Source organism: Convolutriloba macropyga, unplaced genomic scaffold (assembly GCF_964194025.1).
Source record: "Convolutriloba macropyga unplaced genomic scaffold, txConMacr16.3 SCAFFOLD_4050, whole genome shotgun sequence".
Lineage (NCBI taxonomy): Eukaryota > Metazoa > Xenacoelomorpha > Acoela > Convolutidae > Convolutriloba > Convolutriloba macropyga.
In genome coordinates, this window is record NW_027450505.1 from 1 (window position 1) to 23,735 (window position 23,735).

The window sequence follows — 23,735 nt, forward strand, 5'->3', positions numbered from 1 at the left end:
GAAAATGACGAAAACTGAAAAGTTAAAGTTTTGGCTACTCAAGAAAAAAAGAAAATCTTGTGCTATACAAGGAACACTCAAATTATAGGTTTAAACTATGCTTACTACTGTGTTTGATTGCACTAAAGATTGTTTTCCTTGGGTCTCTCCCTATTATCGATGGAAGAAGACTCAAGCCCTGCTTGGCTAACAAATTAATAGAAACAAACATTTGAGATAAAAACGTGCACAGAATAAACTCATGTTCAGTAAAAAGGTCTATTCAAAAGAAAATTACCTTTTTCAACTTAGAGAAGTTCGTTTTCTCAATTAACTTTAAAACTCACCATTTTTGGTATCCGTATGATCTCAATTAAATAACATATTGTCCAATGATAAACTGGTTATCCAAAAAAATGATCGATAACATTTCTTTTCCTTTTTTATTGTTTTTAGTGTCCCAACATTTACTTCATTTTTAGAACAAATACAGTTCAAAATAAGCTTTGTTTAATATTGATTTAAATAGCTAAGATAACTAAAATCAATGTCAAGATCAAGGTTGAGGCATAATTTTACAAGCAGATTTGGAAATTAGAAGAATTATACAAATAAAAGCGAAGATTTTTCTCTTCGGTTTTTAGAGCATACACTCTAGTAATTAAATTCTGATGGAGCTTGAAAGAAGAGTTTGAAATTGGAGCTCAATATAAGAGAGCACAGTAAGACTTCAGATGGCTCAGTAGAGTGCACAGGGCTGCTATCAATTAAGATAAACTGGGGTCGCAACCCGCATAGGTCCCAAACTCTCACCAGATTGGTGTTGACTTAGAATCAACATAACGATCAAAGAATTGCTCTAATAGCGTTCCTGTCATAAGTACAAAATATAGAACAGTTCTATACTCCTTCATTTACATGATTTTTAACTAGATCCGATTTCCGAAAAACATTTATTGGCCGGCCGAGTTCCAGAATAACTTTTGAGTTCTAGATATATAATTTTTCCGTCTCAATTGTAATTTTTCGTTAAATGTGCGTTTTGCTATCTATTTTTCAAGATTCCTATGAAACTGACTAATTTTTCCATAAAACCAAAATTTTCAGATATTTCGATTAAAGTATATAAATTTGTTTGATTTTAAATTATTTTTATTTTATCTCTACTTTAGATTTTTCATCAATAATATCAATCATCCTATCTGCAAAACAAAATTGCAAGAGAATCAACAACAGAGGAAAAGATCAAACTATTCTTGACATTTCATTAATGAAAATGTGTTTTTCCTCAACTCAAATATTCGAATTTTGCACACAATGTTACTTCTTTAGAGTTGACGCCAAGTTGAACTGATTTCATTGCGTTTTCTTGAACTTTGTGCCAAAGTGTTTAGAGAAACCGGATTTGAACACCAGACATTTTTCTTCAATAATTTATTTAGACGGTATTTTTAGGAGCTAGAAAAAATTGGAGTCTAGAAACTACAAAATAATGTTTAGCTTTCCATCCCTATGATGCTTTAACAAAAGGTGAAAGTTTGAATGAAAGTTGAAGAAAGCTGAAAATTTGAACTAGCCTTGGCTTTAGGAAGAAATCTTGGGGTAATTATGATTAGAAAATCAAAATAAATGAAGTAATTATTCTAACAAAAGGAATTAATGCGCTGAGCTTGAGTACTATAAAATATGCTCACCAAAATTAGACACCATTTCACATAATTATTGGCGATTTTTGGCAATTGATCCGGTGACTTTGATTAGTTGTAGTTCTTTTTTGTGATGTTATTATGCTCTCCATATCTGAGAAACAGATGGCTTTTGTTCCTTTTGCATATAACAAAGAAAAATTTTGTACCACTACTGTCGGTCAGCCCATACGAAAACTATTGAAAATTTAAACGCCGTGCTTGACTAAAATTGGCTATGAAAATTAGTTTTTTTCCCTTTCAAGCTTCTCCCAAGCAATACGTTGCGAGCCCAACCCGAGTTACAGACCGCTGGACATTATATAGTTTATCGTTATGTAAAAGCACGGCACGAACCCTCGGGTACTATGCAGGTACAAAGGTGGGGTGCAAAGTAAGCAGGCCCTAGTCGAGACATCTTTGGTTTTTAAACATAAGAAATAGTTGCTATCGTCTTTTTTCTAGCCAAAAAGGACGACAAAAATTTCTCGATTTTTTACGTCGGCCTCATTGTTGCTGTTCGTTCTTTTACAAAAGAAAGATTCGGTATCGTCGTTTTTAAACGTAAGAGTTATTCGGCGTCGCCCTTCTTAAACGTAAGAGAGAGCGGTATCGTCGTTTTTCAAAAAAAAAAGAAAGATTTGGTATAGTTGAGAGAAACACCATGAACTTTTGAATTCTGGGATCAAAAGCAGATTAGTCTAGCAGACCGAACAAAAACCTGTCCGCATGTTCTGTTTCAAAGGTAACCAACCGTGAAAAACTTTGCTTGTAAACTACACGAAAGCATGTTGAAACTCAGTGAGTGTGAATTAAACAACAGAATTCTCATCAATACTCAATAACTATGTCACATTTTTGAATTCAAAAATAAAGAAGAAAATTATATTAATTCAATTACTTTTGTCAAGGATATATAGAAAAGTTTCAACAATTTTCTACATTAAGATTTTTTCTCAGAAAAATGTTTAAAATTTCTGCAAAAAGAACGCTATCATGACGTTTGACTATATTATAAACAGAAAAATCAGAATGTCCTATGGAAAAAACCTTTAATTTCTTACGTCTAAAATCGAACATACCGACGATTTCTCACGTTTAAAAATCGAACACATCGAATCTTCTAAAATTGAACAAGCCCAATCGCTCTTGTGTCCAACAGCGACGATACCAAATCTTTCTGCGGCTCGAAACCGACAATACCGAATAAGCTGACCGTGCCGAAGCTTTCTTACGATTGAAACTGAAGATACCAAAGATTTATTGATTTTTGTCGTTTTTGTTCGTTGTTCTCAACTATTTGTTCATCGACTTAATCACAAGGTTGATTTAATCATTGATTTAACGAGATTTATTATTTAAAACGCGGAAGGAGTACTTTGAACTCCTCTTGCCAATATATTTCAGTTGACGAAGATGTTCCAGTAGTGGTGGAAGAAGGAGATTTCACACATGAGAATGGATACAGAAAAATCCACCATATTGTTGAAATTCACACGCCCTCTGAGTAAGTCACACTACAACTCATTTGCATGATTAAGAGTATACTAAACAGTTTGGCGACTATATGAGCAAACTAACATGCAAATAAATGCATACAAGTTTAAAATCATAACTTAAATTTCATATTCAGCGAACCTCAAAGTCCAAGCAAAAAAAACACTTTACATTTCTAAACATATCATAATCCCATACAAACTATGAATCACGAAAGGCTCCAGTGGGGTTTTCAACGGGAAATATTATTATCTCAGTATAATTTTTTTTTTATTTTTCTTGAAGTGGTAATAGTGCCATATTTACAAAGGAACACCTGATGTTGCATTGAAAATTGATATGCAGAGAGGTCCAACGCTATTTGCAAAAAAATGATAATAAAATTGAACAGATTAAACAGGTTAAACAGGTGACTAAAATTGTACAGATTAAACAGGTGCTGGTAAAAGCAGCGATAAACTTCCAAATAAACAAATTTCGTCATTCATCACATTTAATACTTTTTTCAAATTTTCATGCTTAGGGATAGACCATTTTTTGAAAAGAGTGTTGATTAGAATTGAATTAGATCTCGTTAATGTTTCATTTTTTTCGAATACAATTTCCTTAAGCAACAGTTTTTTTTAGAAATTGTATCCATTTTCGTGAATCAGAATTTTTATAGAAGCTGACAATTAAGTTTTTTTAAACCACATAGAAATGATAAGAAAGTGATTGATGAAACAGTTGATTATTTCATGATGATCAAGGATAAATAAAAGAAAGCCATATAGTAAGTTTGAAGAGAAAACATTTTGAAAAACTAGAAGAAAATGACTTACAATAGCGCTGGCGGATTATAACTTTGAGCAACTTTTCGTTTCTTTTCCAAATTCGATCATGTTTTCAGATTTCGAAGTTAAAATTTTCATAGGAAAGCCAGCAATCTAGAGGGAGTTCTGTCAGATTTCAAGCCTTGACTAGGTTCTTTACCGCTTCAATATTCAATTTAAACGTTCGTTTTTGTGTTTAATAGAGAAGAATATAATAACGAAAATACTAAAAAAGCAATACTTTATTTAGCCAAAAAAAATGTCAAGAGGTAACATCATCAATGGCAGTGTAGGGAAATATAATAATAACAGCCTTATAGATAAAATACAGGTGGGTCAACAACAAAAAGTATTAATTAATTAGGTAAAGCAATAGAGAAGGATCAAAGAAAGCGCACATCGCGCCAAGAAACAATTGCTTCTGCCACCTGGTACGTTTCGCAAAAATCTTTAAAAAAATTCTTTGTGATATGTTTTTTTGCATCAAGCAGGGATATTTTTTTTATCAACAAAATTTTTGAACGTTGAGTTATATAAGTTAAAAAATATCTGCCAATATTTTTTAAATTTTCTGTTTCTTGGGTTTAAGCGTTGACAAACACTAAATACAAAAAACCTAAGGTTAAACTTTCACATTCTCTGCAAGTGAAGCTCAATCGTTGGCTCAATAAGACTAAATCAAGCTCAATGGCACATTTCTGTTCAAAACAGCCTTTTTTTTCCAAAAGTTGAAGAGAATCGCTAGGTAAGCTTGATAAAAATCCAGCAAATTCGAGTTTATTCACTGTATGAAAGCAACTTTTAGGCTGCTAGAAGAAATACAATTGAAATTGTAATATTCCTAACGAAATTAAAATCTCATAATCATAACATTATTTAAAACATTTGCTCTGACACCACTTTTGTGTGAGGCTCGAAATTTATACTCAAATGGTTTTTTTTGTTCAGTCAATTTCGACCTATCGATAGAGATTCATCGTAGAGATTTTGAGTGCTATCATTAAATAGCCCGTAAAATAAAAAATTAAAAAAGAGTTTTCTGAATTTCGTTTTTTTCCGGGGATTATTCGAGATTATTCTTCTAATTTCAGCACAATTTATTGTTAACTTTGCTACAATTCGTAGCAAAAGATTTCGCAACAATAGTGTTTTTGGTTTTACCTCTAGAGATCGGGGTTGGTTGCTGAATGTCACGAACAGAGTTTTTTTTGTATTTAAGACCTCCTCATCAAAAAAGGTGTCCAATGATGCTTTTTAGCCAAAATTGTTTAAGATTATTTTGTTTAAGTAAAATCAATAGAACACTAATTTTGTGCCCACTTACTATGAAAGTCTTCCCGAAAAAGAACGTTGCCCGTTTTTTTGCTAATTTAACTCGATAAGTATCCAAAATACAAGCCTTTTTTGACATGTTGAAATATTTCTCTTGCTAAATTATCTACATGGCAAAAACTCGGATCATTTAGGTCTTTTAGTTAGAAGTGCAGCTTTATCAGGGCTATTTTCGTGGACTCTTCCAAACCAAACTTGTTGGGATTGTATTGTGGTGACTTTTATTTTTTTTAAATTATTTTGTTTTGAATGTTATTTACTGACGGAATTGATTTCAAGTCCAGGATCAATTAACGCACGTCCCATTTCCATGAAAACAAGCTCAAATGAAGATGGCATATTAGCTTTTTTAGCTCAATTTAAGATTGAGCTAAAAAGCTAATAACAATAATAATTGGTAACAAGATTGGATATCCAATTCATATTCTTGCAAGATTTGAAATCCGACTTTTTTGCCTAAATTTTTGCCAAAAAAAGCGTATAGGAAAAAATTAGCTAATGATTGCATCGAAGTGAGCTGTGAAGATAACATAGGAAAGATCATTTATGATAACCATTCAAATTAGAAGTTAAATTTCTGACTTGTATTAAATTTTCATAAAAGTCTTTATATCTTGGACCTTTTGAGAGATTTCAAAAAGACTTATGAAGTATGAAGCAGACAATAGCCATGCTACTCATAATGATCATTGTTCACTTTCAGAAACTACTATGAAGTAAAGCCAGGTAACAACATAGCTCTAATTGAGTTGCACAAACCAATCAGGGATAACAGCAAAATGATCTTCCCCTGCTTGCAAGAAGCGCATCACGGCAACTATGTCGGTACATGCGGAATGGGTTCTCTATCGGGCTCACAACGAATTTACCCCAATATACTTTATGAAATTCAATTGAAGACAAGTAATATTGCAACACCTTATTCCATTTTGGACATAGGCCAACGGAAAAGATGCCGCGATGATGTTGTCTGTACTAATCGAGCTGCCAAAGGCGGCAACATCTGTTTCAAAGATGAAGGCATCAAATAACATTGTTTCCTTTGCAAAAGTGCCACAAAACCTTTTCGTGATTTTTTGAGGGACCACAAATTTGAGTGACTCTTAAGGAATCAAAAGTAGCCTGTGAGAGCTGCAATTTTTTAATCTTTTTCTCTACGCTGCGTGAACAAAAATTGCCTGAAGAAAAAGAAGCCTCACCAATTCCCCGTTTTGAAAAAAATAGAAACAACAAGGATGCTCCCTAATGTGCGATTTTACATAGTGTACTGACACCCCTCATCCGTAAAGTCAAGAACAATGAACTGTATTAGACAGTATTTAAAATTATATATCTAACAAACTGCTGAACACAGTTTTAATCGTCAGATCAATAACTACAAACAGAAATGACGTTGAGGAGAAGTTATCCCATCCATGAACAAAAAAGCATCCTAAACCATTAGGGATTTAAATAACTCCTATATAGAAGGTCATCCTCTCCTGATTTTTGTTCCGACCCCTCTTGAGGGGGGAGGAAATATATACTCAACTGGGCTTTTTTGTTCAGACAATTTTGACCGATCGATATATTCATCTTATAGAGTTTCAAGTAGCACCATTAAAAACCCGTCCAGCGTAGAATATGCAGTCAAAACGATTTTTTTGAATTTTGTTTCCTAGAGACAGTTATCATAGTTTAAATTATTTTGAACTTAATATCGATTTGCGTTATTTATATTCACATTTTCCTGAATTTTTTCCTAAAATTTTGTCAAATTTGCTAAAACATGAAGAAAATCTTATGAATAGTACTGTTGATTTTATTTTTGTAGACAAAATGTTCTGTTGACTATTTCAATTTAATTTTTTGGGCTAAAATTTTGGCTAAATATTTCAAAATTCAGCCTTTTTCATCAAAAAATGCCAGAAATAAGCTCCTTTAGTCCACTTTGATTGAATTTACCGGAAGTACACACCAAAAACAACTAACAGAATCTTTATAAAATATCAAAGAAGCTAGTCCTACTTCAACTTCCATTGAAAGTAGCCTGGAATTACAATTTTGCCGTTTTTTGCGAACTTTTTTATATGATTATCAAGAATGAAGCATTTTTTTTAATGTTTTAACTAACAAATCATCTAGATCTATAGAAATCGAATCAAATGAGTGTTCTGAATGGGCGAACTGCAATAGCATGGCTGGTTTTGTTCAATTCTTGCAATCTAAAAAGAATTTGGATTGTGATCAGTCTGTATTTTTCAAAAAATTCGATCTTTTTATGTTAATTAAAGAACAGAACAATTGAAATCAAAACTCACTGTCGATAGTTCCAAATGGCTTCTTGAGCAGTTCCAGAATAGTGTATGTAGTTTTTTACTCAAAATATTGTGGTTGTTTTCATTTTTTAAAAGGTTCGATTTTTGAATAAACAATGACTTATTGGACTTTGCCATTATTTATCTTTTAGTTTGGTAAGCTTGTTGGTAGTTTGGTAAGCTTAGTTTGGTAAGTTTTAGTTTGGTAAGCTTAGTTTGGTAAGCTTTTAGTTTGGTAAGCTTGGTACCCACAAAAATTGAATGCTTCTTCCTTCTGTTCTTTCTACTAAATTAATTTTTGATCTTATTTGTGGTGTTACGCGTTTTGTTACGGTTTTATGGTTTTGATACAACCAAATTTGAAATTTTTTTTATTTTTAAGCATTTGTCCATTTTTCACGTTTTTTTCTCGTTTTGTCACAGTATCACTTTTTTGACAGTTCACATGTTACTTTATTGTTGTTCAAAATAAGGCACTATTGAACTTATAAAAGTCTTCAAAGGCATAGACTAAGGTTTTAACGGCTTCGAAACCTCTTTCCCGAAGAACTTCATTGAATTTCTTGCATTTGTCCTTAACTGTTGATTCTTAATTTTATGGAAAGTGTCATTGGCTTTTTGTCGTAAAATAAATTAGCCTACATTCTGATTTGATTAAATAGCTGATGGCTTTCATGATTGTGAAAACAATTGTTTTCAAAAATGAAAAACACTTTTAAACTTCGCATTTTTGTTCTTTTTCTGTCTATTTGTTACCTAGTCCCGTTATATATTTGACCTTCTTTTTGTAGACGTAAAACAAAATCGGAATAATTACACGTCTCAAGCGCTTCTTTTAGGCGAACAGACAAACCTATTCAATTAATTCATTCTGTAGCTAATGGTTTTCATGACTTGGAAAATAATTGTCTTCGAAAAATTCAAAGTATTACCTAATTTCGCCTTTTTCTCTTTTTTGTCTACTTGCTACCTATTCTCATTTACGAGAGGTCCTATATCACAGTATTGGCGTTCGAGAAAGACTCAATTGAGCATAAATTGAGTGGGAAATATGGCTTTGCGGCTTCGAAAGCGTTTTCTCGCAAGTTTTAAATAAATTAGTGTTTGTTGTCTCTATTTGTTGTTCTTTGTATAACCACCTAAAAAATTGAACAATGGCAGTTCTTAATGCCCTCCTTTAGATGCGTATGTGATTTTAAATTAATCGTTTTTTAAAGTACCAGCCAATTTCTTTTAACTTTAGTTAATGTGCCTTTTTATGGAATGGTTCTCTATCTTTTCTAGTGAAGTACAAATTTTTTGTTTAGTTCTGGTCATATCCGACACTATTTTGACTTTGTTAATAAGTTTGTTTTTAAAAGGACAAAGTTTGCTAATAAAATTTGTTGTTACTGTTGTTTGATTTTGTTGTTCGTCTTGACCTTCTTTCCTAATATTGGCTGATCTGATCAAACTAATGCGTCATTTTTAACTCCACTGAGTTTTTTGCGTTGTAGGCGATTTTTTTGTTCATACACATTTTTTTAAAATAATACTTGAATTTTTGGAGGTTTTCTATCTGTTCCTCATTTGGTAGACATTTATGCCAAAAGTGTGGATGAGCGGGGTCGGAATTTTATTTGCGAACACATATTACCGAGCCTCCTTGTCATGTTCTAAAGCGATTGAGATTTAGTTTGAGATATTGTGGTTGCAAACTGTGCAAAAAGGTGATTTCAAAAACCACCCTAATTTTAGCAAGTAAAAACAAATAAAATCAGTCGTAGTATTATACTAAATTAATTTTTGATTTCGAAACGTCACTATCTGAACGAGTTATTGTGTATAATTACAAAGAAAACAGAAATTGATCTATTAAGAACCATACAAAATTACATGGATCAGGTTTTTTTACGATAACAATTCTTCCCTTCGAGTTTTTATTTCACAAGCATTCTGTTAGAAAAGGTCCAGATTCAATTTAAACCGGTTGAATTTCGTTTCATAATCTATTCTATGGTCCCTTATTATATGCTAGATAAGCGCCAGTAATGCTGATTCAACCCGGGTCACCAATCATATATCTTTCTTTGATTTCGTACTAGGTCGTGTATGTTTCTTAGTATTCATACTAGGTCATATAAGATTTGTATGAGTTCTTGGTAGTCAAATAAGGATCATCCATGATTTCCTAGAAATCATACAGGGATCATACAAAAAATTTCAAAGCCTGAAAACTGAACATTTTCCATTTTCTATTGAAGTTTTGGAAATCATACAAGGGCGTATATGGCACATGAAACATTGACTGGTGGCACAATTATTTGTATAATGTAGTCAGTGGACTTATTGAATTATTATATACATTTTTTAAATCCACATTTGCTTTTTGTGTGCGCTGAAAGAATAATTTTGCAAATTAAGCATATTCAGGAAATGAATTGGAGGTTTTATGCAAAACATAAATATTTTCTTATACATGAGCATTTATAAGTATAAATTGGCTTGAGAGTAAATCAAAATTTTATCTATTTGCATTTACTCTTTTACTTAGTGTCCAATTTTGCAAATAATTGCACGTTAGGTTCTTTTAGCGGAGTACAAATTGCTGCCTACAAAAAGCTTTCTTTTCTCAGTCAACGTCAAAAAGCAAGATTTCATCTTTCAAATCAAACAGTTCGTAGAATCTTCAAACAAAAAAATATTCTTTCAAATGTATGCAAAATTCATAAAAACTAAACGGCAATGGATTACGATTATTGAATTCTAAAAATGCAAAAGCATTAAAATGAGCAACTCTGATACTCAAGTGCCTGCTTTGTTTGAGAAGAACATAGAAGAACAATGCTGTTCAATCTGTTAAGTAACGAACATTTTATTTTATGGCCCGTTGAACAAACTCTGACAACTAATTGTTCCGACCGACCCCACTGGTGGGGGGGGGGGGGGGAGGAACTATATACTCAAATGGGTTTTTTTTTGTTTTGGCCGATCGATATATTCATCGTAGAGAAATGTGAGTGGTATGATTTAAAAGCTCGTTCAGCGTAGAATTTGAAATTAAAAAGATTTTTAGAATTTCGTATTTTTCGAGGAGTTATCGAGGTTTAAAGTTTTGTGTGAACATGTGATATGTTGTTTATTTTTTGCATGATTTTGTTCATTTTAGCGTAATTTTTGTTCAAATTAAGGCTTTTCTATAAAAATAATATTTTAAAATCACATTTCATGCTGCAAAAAGAAACAATTTTGTGTTACCAGTAGACCGATAAAAAGGGTAGTTCTGGTCTCGTGAGGAAGTTTACTATAAACAAAAACTCGAATTCATTTTGAGAGCTGTTTTTTTTCAGAAAACTTTTCCTATTTATTAATGTTTTTGGTCATTTGGAGACTAGTCATTTTCATATCGAGCTTCCGTTAATGACAAACCTCATTCCGTCAAATGATACCCAATGAACAAAAAATTCGTTTTCAAGGCATCGCTCATGTTTTTTTTTACTTCGACTCTGAGTTTTCAAAATTTTTAATGAAATTTTGATTTCCTTTTTGAGATTTTACTAAACTTTGGGATTTCTATTGCATAGATTTACAAACTGAAAGTGCCATCCGCTTTGATTGGACAGCCAAGGGCTGTCAAGACTTTAAAAAATAATTTTTCAATTATTTTCTTTTGAAAATTAGCCGATATTAAACTAATATTCATGAATAGTAAGTCAGACTCAGTAATACCATAACCCCCTTCTTTTCATCTTTAATGCAATCAAAATTAATCTGGTGAACGGTTTTATCTGCTAACTATTGGTTTTATCAGTTCGATAACACGGGTTCTGGTATTTTCAAAAATTAATATTGAATTTTTTGTAATTGTTTCCTATTGAAATCTTATATCATTATCTTCGTATTGGAAATTCCTTAAAAAAACGCCCAATGTATCATAGGTAAAGTTATCAGAGAATAGATTTTTGTTTAAATGTCTTCGACACGTTCTTCTCAAATTTCTGCTGCATTTTTTTTTTGTTTTTGCCTGTGTTCGTTGTTGTTTTCATAATCATAGGACTTATTGCAATGTCTTATTGATAACTTTTTGATGAAAACCATCCATGTATTCCCATCGAGGCATAAGGTAGTGTATTTTTTTTACTTCCGCTGAAAGCTTCTGAAATTAATGGCTGTTAAAACTTTTTAAAAAAATTTAGAAATTTTTTCGGATATTAACTAATCTTAAAATTATTTTCATGAACTGTAAGTCAGTCTCAGTAATGACAGGACCTCCACATTTTTTGCTGCAGCTAAAATGAATCTGGCTAGTGGTTTTATCTTCTAACTATTGGTTTTATGACTTCGATGCCACGAGTTTTCTTTTTTTAAATTTTTGGATACAGTTTTGTAGTTTTGGTTATTTTTCAAATCCTATCTCAATATCCTAATATTGATAGTTCTCATTGCTTTATAAAAAACGTCCAATTGATCATAGATAAAGTTTTCAGAGAAACGCTAATGTTTTAAATGGCTTCGACACTTTCTTCTCGGACTTTTCTTCTGAATTTTTGAATTTTTGATTTTTACATGTATTTGTTGTTGTTTTGATAATCATAAGACTTCTTGTGATGTTCGTTTGATGCCTTATGATTGACAAACATCCTTTTCTTCTCATTGAGACATAACTTAGCGTTTATAGTCTTCCGTTGAAAGCTATTGAATTTGACGTTTTTGATATAACGGAATTTCTCAAAAATTTCGCTGTTTTGTTATATTGCTAAAAACTTACTTGAGATTAGGAAAACAAAGTACAAAAAAATACTTTTTTATTGGTTTCGACACTTTACTTGCTCAAATTTTTTTTGAATTTGCTGTTTTTGAATTTTTATTAATTCCATCCAATTTCTTGTAATTCAAAAACTATTTTCCGATTGATGTCATGTCGTAACTCATGTTTTGTTTGTTGGTCAATATGCGTTTTTGAGTGGTCAATATCTGTGTTTGTCTTTCTCCTCTTTTTGCACATTCACTGAAAAATTTTTGTTTTTGCTTATTTTGGTGTTCGTTTTTTTTCTCGTAATCTTTCTATTGGCAGATATTGTAAGCGTTGTATGAGGCATGGTATTATGCAATTCAATTAGTAGTTCGGTTTTGTAACAATTTTTTAAAACTCAAACATCTGTTTTTAAGTATCTCATCATTAGGTTCATCATTAGGTTGACAGTTAAATCAAAAATATAGATGATCTGGGGTCGGAACATCATGTGCTAACGCCAGTTAATGATCATCATTGTTGTTATTTGTTATCGTATATCATGATTCTTCAAAAATTCCTTGCAAAAAATTATAGCCAAATACATATTCTGAGCACTCCCATAGTCAGTGCACAAACAGAAAATCTCGATCAAACAGAAAAAGATTGATTGGTATCTTTCTGAACAATTTTAAAGGTGAGCCATGGTCTTCAATACAATATGTTTCTTTTTATCTAACTCGCATCCTAGAGCAGAAGTTCAACTGTTCGGTTTTTCTTTTTTGTAATTATTTTGAAAACAAAAATCTAAAACAGACCAAATTTGACGAAAAAAAAAAGATGGTTCTCAAAAAGAAATCAGATTGATATCATGAACGTATTTAATAATGAAGATTTCACGTGCTTCCAAATTTTCAAAATTCTGATCTTATTGGAATTTGAACAGATGAGCCCTATTGATTATTTTGAATCTTTTTAAACATTTGCTTGAGCAGACAAGTGAAAAATCTCAGTAGTCAATGTATACTAATATTCAAGCACTGAAATCAATTAATAACTCTAAAGCCAATTTTCTCTACCAAAGAGAACTTTTCTGTGATGATAATCTCAGTTTCAAGCAAGGAGGCTTGGTAATATGTGATTGCGCATAATGTTCCGACCCCGTGTTCGTTATTGCTTTTGACTTCATTGTCTACCAAATGAAGTAATGTTCAGAAAGATTTGTTAGAGTTTTTAAAAGTTTTTAAAAAACTATTATTTACTAAAAGAGTTAATTAATGCCCTGCCGCATTGGAGCGCACTTGAGACCCTTTCTTAACGTGACTATGAGACAACAAACGCCAAAATAAACAAAAACAGTAAAATATCATCAGTTAAAGCAAAAAAATTAAACAAGCTCAGTTGTCCCTAACTAGAAAGCAGATGGGATTTAGGTAAAAACTCGGAGAACGGAGGAAAGAGGGGAAAATAGGGCCAGGTTAAAAAACCAGCAAGTTCTTAGAAACAAAATAGTTTAAAAAGTACAAAGAACTTAGCTTTTAACTAAAAAGTTCTAGATATTTAAATAAAACTACTCAAAAACACATGTCTTTGCTAGGACTTGTCTTTGCTAGGTCTAAGTGATAAGAAGCACTACAAAATATCGAAAGATTCATAAATACTGAAACGTTTTCGAACAAATTGTGAAAAACAAAAAATGAAGCCAATAACGTCATCAGCTGCTAAAAGCATGTTACATTTTATTGGAGCAATTTTTTACCATATATTAGTGTAAAAACTGAAAGATTGTATACGTTCATTTGAGTCTAATTTGAAAATCATCGGGACTTGTTATTAAAGGGAATATGTTGAAAGACAACAAAATAGACAAATATTCATTACTCGTAATTTTTTAAATTAAACATAAAAGGTCCTAGTCAACGGAAAGCAGTTTTAACACAAAAACGAAAAGAAAAGGCGGAACAATTGCATTACGTTACAGTAGATGGAACTTCTCATTGATGACAAAAAGAGGAAAAAGAGGAATTCTGTCATATTGAGACAATCTGACTCGAAAAACGATTAAGAAACACACATTAATTGCAGAATTTTTAAGAAAACTAGTAGTATCTAAAACATTAAAACTATTAAAATTCAATGAAAAGCGAAAGATATGTGCAGTTACAACTCATTGGGACGTCGGGAAATTATTGCGATCTGTCATTAATTTAATTCTCACGAACATAAAGAATACAACAACTACACGCAACAACCAGAATTTCAAAAAAAGTGCGAGAAGAAAATGTTGAAGCCAATAAAACCATAACAATTAACTTAAATTTCATAAAATTTCAATTGAAAGTTCCATCCTGCCAAAGAGAATAGTCGATATGGTGATAAATTGACAAAACCTCAAAAAAAACCAAAAAAATGAGCAAACAGAGATCACAAATTTTTTTAATGAAACTCGTAGTGTCAAAATCATAAAATCAATAACTAGAACATAGAAGAAATAACAATATTCATTTTCTTTTCAAGAAAAAGAATATGACAACTTTCAAAAAACTATGAGCTAATCTCTCGAAAGAATGTTTAAGAGGATTGTACGTCATTCGAACGTCAATGCGATTTGTCTTTATTGGAATTGTTATATGAAAAGAACTTTTTATAGTTGACATTTAAAAAAAACAATAAATTCTGAGATGTTTACAAAAAAGGATCCTAAAGATTTCAAAATTTCGCATTGTAAAACTCTGAGATGACCCCAAAAGAAGACAATTTATTGCTGTTCATCTATTTAGAAAATATTTATAGTTGTTTTAGTTATTAAACAACAATTGGATACAAAAGAACCTTAAAATTAACAAAGTTGACGATAAAAGTGAACACAGTCAGGTCAATCGTCAAATGTTTACCAAAACTTAAAACTTTGATAACTCCGTGGGAAAAACAAAAGCAAAAAAAATTTAAAATTGATTTCAAATTCTACGCTTCAAAGTTCTTCCGATGATACAACTCGCAAAATTCTGCAATGAAGATATCGATACAAAATTTAGTGAACAAAAAAAGTCGAGCATGTATTTGCTCGCCATACCAAGTGTGGTCGGAATAATTAAAGGCAAGCTTTCCCACAGATGGAGTTCTGCTAATTTAGTTAAACCAGTTAAAAATTTGAGGCAAATACAAGTTATAAGGTTTTGTTTATGCCATGGTGTGATTAGTGTCCTGTTTTCGAAGCTCACCAAATTTCAGTGTCTAAGTTTTTGTCTACGGTTGTTAAATTTGTAAAATTTAAGGTTGTTAAAAATTGTTAAATTTAAAGTTAATTGAAACTAAAGAACGTATATTTTTTTAATTCATTTTGTGAACTTCGAAAACAGGAACCTACTCATATTAAGGCAAATTTTTTGATCTGAAACGTGCAAAAACAATAAAGCAGACTGGTAACTTTATTTTTTTGCTGCAATTCCCTATTCATTGACCATTTCAAATCCTATAAGATCTTCTAAGATTCTTACCAATAGCCAAAGTCTTGTAATTGCTAATAAGATGGGGCAAGTCCTGAAAGATCTTATAGGACAATGCATATTTTGCAAGATATCAGAGGACAGAGTGAATTTTGTAAGAGCTAAAAATCGTCTCATAAGATATCATAAGATTTGGTATGTGAAAGAAAATTTCAAATCTCGTAAGATGTAAGATTTTTTACGTAAGGTCTTTTAAGATTTAGTCAGGCGGTGAACTTTGTAAGAATTATAAGATGTAAGATATGTTACGTAAGATCTCACAAGATTCGCTCCGACAAAGAACGTAACATTTCTAACAATCACATCATAATCATCTGATATTAATGTGAACAATGATCTGAATTTGAGTCTTATTGTAAGCACTATGACAATTACGTTTTTTGTCTTCAAAAATCTTATAAAAGCGGTCTTCTCTAGAAAACCAGCTGTCACTTTATCTAAAAAAAACAATTGCTTTCAACGATCCTGTCGTAGCTAAGAATGGTTTATTCTTTGGTGGAAACGCTTCCATTAGTGAGGGTCAGGAAACAATGTGATGCAAGAAATTTTAGTACAGATCTTGACACATTTCGCTCAGCATTTGCTTTTGCTGTTGAAAATTAGTCTCTGTTATCATTGCAAAACGGGACTCATTTCTCAATTTTATGTAACTTAATGACCTCTAGCGGCCTTACTTTTTTGTGTTGTTTAACTATATAATCTTACAAGAATAATGCGTGTCTTATGACACACTTATAAGATCTTAGCAGTTTTTACTGTTCTTGGGAAGTCTTATAATATTGAAACTTATAAGATATCACGAATTTTTACAATTCTTATAAGTTCTCAGAAGTTCAGGTTAAATCTATTATGTGTCCTATAATGTCTTACAAGATTAATGCATTAACTTGTAAGGCGACATAAAAAATCTTATAAGATCTTATAAGATCTCATAAGATTTGAAATGGTCAATGACTAGGGTTGCCAATAAAGCTAAAAACAATTAAATAAGTTTTTCATTTTAGATGCCGTTTTTTGCACCAATTGCAATTTTGATTGATTTCTTTACATCAAATTATTAGAATGCGCAAACCCAAAATGTTGATGTTATTTGTCCAAATATGCTTTGTTATTGTTTATTCCATCCTTTTTGCCTATCAGCTGTAAAGATTTCTGGAAAGAACATTTTTGATTTTTTAACAAATATATATATATATATATATATATATATATATATATATATATATATATATATATATTTACCACAATTCACTATGGTCAACTGTAGACAAGGAAACAATTGCAGGCAACCCCCTCTATTTATTCAACCCCTGTTTCAATGATAGAGAAGATCCATTGTGTCTTTACGGAGTAGCCACACTTTACGAGTCGAGCGGTAGAAGCAACAATGGTACGGAAAAGTGCAATGGACAAAGCTACTTTGCCAAAATTCCCCACTTTTACAGATGGATGCGGAACGTCATATGGTCCAAAAGCAGCACTTTGCATCCTTATTGAATTGACAAGATATTTTGATGTGTACTTTTCATGACTGGTGTGTTTCGCATCTGTATTCTGAATATTTGTAAGCGTTCTAATTCACTATTCAAACTTGAAATGGGAAATGGGAAGGCATGCCAAAAGCTGAAAAGTTAGAATTTTGTACAATAACTGGTTTATTAACAATATCTCAAGAAAATCTTTCGAGATTTTAATTAAACGTCAATTTTTACTGATCAATTTAACAAAACGGAATTTATCTCAATAATGCAAAACTGAAAGTTACTCTAAGTAGTAGTTAATTTTGTTTATTTCAATTTCTAGTACCTATATGTTAGAAATGCACTCATTTGCAATGACAGCTGTAAAAAAAATCATTCACCCCAGGTTAATATATTTCTTACACAATTTTGCAAAACAATTGGAAGCAATTATTTTTATGTTAATTGTGGTTGAAAAAGACGGAGAACGGAATCCATGTAAGAAATAATGCGGAGAGTATTGGGGAATGCTGTGCAGTTATTAACCGAGTCATCGCAATTAGCAACATCATTAAAGGCAAAAATGAGAAGTTGCGAAAAATTTCAATAACACCAGTTTTTAGCCGTGAAACTTTTTTCTCCACATTCACGCTAAAAACTGCGAATCTTTCTGCATTGACCGCATTCATTTTATTCTATTCTTCTTTTAGCGGCTGACATTTAGGCGCATTGTGATGTGATAATTATGACTGTGACCTGTAATGATCGTGACCTTGAAGAATTGTGTCCTTGCGAGGGTGTATTACATTGCAATCATTGAATAAGCTCATGTGACAAAAATTGCGCAAAGGTCTGAAAAACAAAATTGTTTTCAGACAATTCCTTGCAGTGAAACCAGGCAACAACATAGTTCTTCTGCAATTAGAAGAACCAGTAATGGAAGTGTTCAGTCTTATTTTTCCCTGTTCAACCGAGCTAGACCACGGAAGTATTGTGGGAACATGTGGAATGGGCTCTACATCCGGTACCCAACACGACTACCCACAAACTCTTCGAGAAACCGAACTAAGAACGAGTAACTTGGCTGAGCCCTTCTCAGTTTTGGACACGGGGAAACGGAAAAGATGTCGAGATGACGTTGTCTGTACAACTCGTATAACAACAGGGTCAAACATCTGCTATAAAGACGAAGGAAACCCACTTTACGTAATCAACAGATGCCAACTCCATGGAATTCAACCATTTTGCCTATACGGGGTGGCAACTCATTACGAGGGTAAAATCAGAGGCAATAATTCAAACCCATGCAATGGAAAAAGCTACTTTGCGAAAGTGCCTCATTTTAACAGATGGATTCAAATGATACAATTATACGGGCGTCGAAATCTTTATAGAGTATATACTAACAGTTAGTAACAATTCAATTAGTAATATTTTCTAAATCACAGGATTTAAATTAAGCATGTTGTAATTTGGTGCAATCGTGATTGATTTAAAATGTTCTGAAACTAAACGGCTAAATCCTCGATCACATGCCCAATTTAACAGAAACAATAAAACGTGAACCTTAATCAATCTCCCCTCCAACTGGTTGGGGTAAAAAGTTATGAGTTGTCCCCTCACATTGGGTGGCAAAAGTTTATTGATGAAAATATTTGTTTAATTTAGGTTTCAGTTCACTATTAATTTAGCTTATGGAAAGAAACGATGCTTTCAAATTTCTTGCCTAAATATTCTACAACGCCAGGAAATTTGCCAAATTTATGTAAGATCAGCGGTAACTAGCGTTGACAAGTCGGAAAATTCACCACAATTTTCTTACATAATTTGCGTTGAATGCGTTGAATTTGACGTCGATATTACATATTTTGCGTTGAATTTATCGTATATCCTACATATTTTGCGTTGAATTTAGTGTAGATCATACATATTCTGCGTTAAATTTAGCGTAGATCTTACATATTTTGCGTTGAATTTAGTGTAGATCATACATATTCTGCGTTGAATTTAGCGTAGATCTTACATATTTGGCGTTGATTTTAGCGTTGATCTTATATATTTTGCGTTGAGTTTAGCGTAGATCATACATATTTTGCGTTGAATTTAGCGTAGATCTTACATATTTTGCGTTGAATTTAGCGTAGATCTTACATATTTTGCGTTGAATTTAGCGTTGATCTTACATATTTTGCGTTGAATTTAGCGTTGATCTTACATATTTTGCGTTGAATTTAGCGTAGATCTATCAATTTTTGCGTTGAATTTAGCGTTGATCTTACATGTTTTGCGTTGAATTTAGCGTTGATTTTACAAAAAAATTCAACGCCGAAAACTGTGGGTATGTGACTCGAACCACTGACCGCCTGCTTACGTGTCTCCTCTTCTACCACTGTGCCACATATCCTTAACTTTCTTAGGATCCGAACTCGCGTTTCAAAGCGTAGATCTTACATAATTTTGCGTTGAAATCAGCTTAGATCTTATTCGATTTTTGTTCAATTTCTGCTCTAATTTTCTTTCTTTTCAACTCATTCCAGTTTTCTTGCACGCAACTGGTTTGCTCACGCGCCGCAAATGTCTATGAGCTAATCTATGGGAGTTAATTGCGCAAATATTGAACAATTGTGGCCTGAAAATTTATTGCCATTGGTAGCATGAAATTGAAGAAAGTCTTTATTGATGAATTTGCCGGTTGAAATGAAATAGCCTTGTTTTCTACACATGAGAGGGTTCCGTAAAAAAGAACAGAAGTAATATATCAGGCGTTGCGGTAGTAAGAATGTACACAACAGATAGTGGAAGCTCTAAAATGTTTGGGCTCCGAATTCACGGTCCCTCCCAAAAGCATACGTATCCTTAATATGGATGTCAATACGAAAATTATTTACTATTCATAATCCTAATCTATAATTTCAACAGTACCAATTAAATACTGAATTAAAAACAGGATAAATTTATACAGGAGCGAAGAAATTGGCTGAGTAATTGAAATGATTGGCTTATAGTAACGGTGAAAAGTTGGGACACCATTAAAACCCATAAAAACCAAAAATTCGATAAACGAACAGCTTCATATGAAAAATTAGTTACCTGAATCTCATCACTGATCAGACAAAAAGCTTTAGAGGAAATCTTCACACCAGCTAAAAAAATTTGTTCTAAACGTGATTGTTTACCATGAACACGAAAGAATTAATTCTGAGTTTTGATTGTCAGAAGATTTTTAAGTTTCCCTGTGTACAAAATTCTGTCGAAAATAAATATGTGAAACGCTTAAAAAACTCTGACTCAGCATGGAAAGAAATATGGCAATGTATTGTAATCTCAGGATCTATTGTTGCTATAATTGACCCAATCAAACCCAGAGACGTATCAAAATACAATGCTTTAAAAAAAGCTTGAGAATTACAAGCTAATTATTATTGACGTAGAAGAGACGAAATACACGGAGAAAAGCGGAAGGGACTGCCTGAATCAAACACCGAGACAATCAATGGAATCAGATTTTTTTATCCAGAATAATGATACAGTGATCGAAATTTATTATAATCTTTTAAAAAAGCGGTATCACTGCCGCAGATTCCGTAAAAATTGCTTCACCAAAAGAAAAAGGGGACACTCGATCTTTTCTCTCATGGGTATTCGATCCCTTTGCCTCTCAAATACTGATACTCGAAATCATTAAAAATACGTGCTAACACTGACTGTACATTTTTATATATATATATATATATATATATATATATATATATATATATATATAAACACATTGCACATTACGCACATTATGCACATACATTCACACATAATGTTCCTATACCACTCATCCACATTCTTTTCTTAATTGGCTACCAAATGAGGAAAAGATAGAAAACGTTCAAAACCTACATATCGTTCAAAAAACCATTAATGGATTATAATAAAGCAAAATAAAGAAATGACAAAAATAAAAATCAAATAACAACCATTAATTACGACCAAAAATTGATGTCTATTTTTAAGAAAATCATAACAAAATGAAACTCGCATCAGATAATAACTAAATGAATCAATTGAAGCTATACTTCCTTAGTAAAGATATGGGACCTGTCCTCAATGCGATTGGGCAACAGTTCGACAAAAAAAGAGCAAAAAGATGCGAAGTTCAAAAAATACGTTTCAAGTTTTGAAAAAAACTAATTTGAAAGTGATAAGTGAATAAAATTTTTATACATTAATTGAAATCAATAAAATGTTCATTTATATCTCAATAGGAAGCAATTGAGACCTGTCGTTATCCAGTTTACGTCAAACGATTAAAAAGCAGGACAAATACCGTCAGAAATAAAATGTTCAGTTAAACGTTCAGTTAAAGCACAAAAATGGCAGTGAAGCCGTTAAAACCATAAAAATGTTCCTAAGAGCATTAAAAATGTTCAATTCAGCTGTTTTTCAAAGCCAATAGCAGACTACCATTAAAGTTAGAATTTAACAATAAAACTAAAATCATTTAAATTGTACAAAAATGTAAAAACTCTCTAACATTTTCTGAAATCTCGTAGTATCAGTAGTAACAAACCTTAGAAACGAAAAATTGAAACTGAAACTGTTAAAAAGCTAATTCATACCTAAATTGAATTGGGCTGTGACCTGTCTTTACAGAGACTAAGCTACAAATCGACCAAAGAACGATTTTAAAAAATGGCGAAGTTCAAAACTCCCGAATATGTTTTCAAAAATGAATAATTCTTATTGTCATAACCAGCATAAAATTTCAACAAAAAAGAGAGTGATTAAACTGAACTCCTCGGAAAGTCAATTGGACGCTATTAAAGGGACTAAGTCAAGAGACTACAAATTAACAAGGAACACAGCGCCAGAAGCCAGTGTTCAAGGAAAATACTTATGATATGTTATATGCAAGAACATTTCATTATCACCTGCTTCTCACCTGCTTCAACCGGTCTTCCTTTTAAAAAGACTACTTAGAAAAAATAACAGAAAGAAACACAAAAACTGAACAGTAAAGAAATTTCGGAAAACTTTTATGAAACTAAATTGTCCAAGCCATCAGTCATCAGTCAAAACATACAACCAACCGGAAAAAAAATTCACTCATCAAAAACACTTGAGTCTTCTTTTTAGTGAGATTGTGTAGAAGAACACGAGAGCAAAAAGACGACAGTTTAAAATACGTGTTTGGTTTTAAACAAAAGTTTTCAGTGTATCAAAACTAAATGATATATGCAATATAAATAATCATCAAGTTATAAAATTGACAAAAAGACTGGAACATTTACCACTCCAGAAGACTCTTACAGCCAGTGACAGTACATATAGGTCAATTTTTGAGATTTACAAGAATATGATTGCTGTTTTAAGGTGTCTACTTTCAGAAAATTTGCAAAAAGTGGGCTAAAAAGGCGTATTTGGTCTCATTTTTTAAGACAAAAAAATCTGTATTTTGAAAAATTTAGTATACGTTTTAGCCAAAAAACTTGCTGAACAATTCAGCAACCCTCCTATTTCAATAAAAACGGAGAAAAGCGGAAGGGACTGCCTGAATCAAACACCGAGACAATCAATGGAATCAGATTTTTTTATCCAGAATAATGATGCAGTGATCGAAATTTATTATAATCTTTTAAAAAAAATGTTATCACTGCCGCAGATTCCGTAAAAATTGCTTCACCAAAAGAAAAAGGGGACACCTCGATCTTTTCTCTCATGGGTATTCGATCCCTTTGCCTCTCAAATACTGATACTCGAAATCATTAAAAATACGTGCTAACACTGACTGTACAATTATATATATATATATATATATATATATATATATATAAACACATTGCACATTACGCACATTATGCACATACATTCACACATAATGTTCCTATACCACTCATCCACATTCTTTTCTTAATTGGCTACCAAATGAGGAAAAGATAGAAAACGTTCAAAACCTACATATCGTTCAAAAAACCATTAATGGATTATAATAAAGCAAAATAAAGAAATGACAAAAATAAAAATCAAATAACAACCATTAATTACGACCAAAAATTGATGTCGATTTTTAAGAAAATCATAACAAAATGAAACTCGCATCAGATAATAACTAAATGAAACAATTGAAGCTATACTTCCTTAGTAAAGATATGGGACCTGTCCTCAATGCGATTGGGCAACAGATCGACAAAAAAAAGAGCAAAAAGATGCGAAGTTCAAAAAATACGTTTCAAGTTTCGAAAAAAACTAATTTGAAAGTGATAAGTGAATAAAATTATTATACATTAACTGAAATCAATAAAATGTTCATTTATAGCTAAATAGGAAGCAATTGAGACCTGTCGTTATCCAGTTTACGTCAAACGATTAAAAAGCAGGACAAATACCGTCAGAAGTAAAAATGTTCAGTTAAACGTTCAGTTAAAGCACAAAAATCGCAGTGAAGCCGTTAAAACCATAAAATTGTTC

General features: G+C 32.0%; 2 protein-coding genes across 2 annotated transcripts; both read left to right on the plus strand.

Annotated features, from left to right (window-relative positions):
• Positions 1-3,036: 3,036 nt before the first annotated feature.
• On the plus strand, positions 3,037-18,787 carry LOC142355958 (uncharacterized; the record flags this gene model as incomplete). Its single annotated transcript, XM_075407957.1, has 2 exons — positions 3,037-3,171; positions 18,155-18,787. Coding segments are annotated over 2 exons (673 nt in total), but the record flags the coding sequence as incomplete, so codon positions are not given.
• Positions 5,804-17,598, plus strand: LOC142355959 (uncharacterized). Its single transcript, XM_075407958.1, has 3 exons — positions 5,804-5,817; positions 6,009-6,325; positions 17,105-17,598. Exons 1-3 carry the CDS (start codon positions 5,804-5,806, stop codon positions 17,314-17,316), a joined length of 543 nt encoding a protein of 180 aa, XP_075264073.1. The 3' UTR covers positions 17,317-17,598.
• Positions 18,788-23,735: the final 4,948 nt, after the last annotated feature.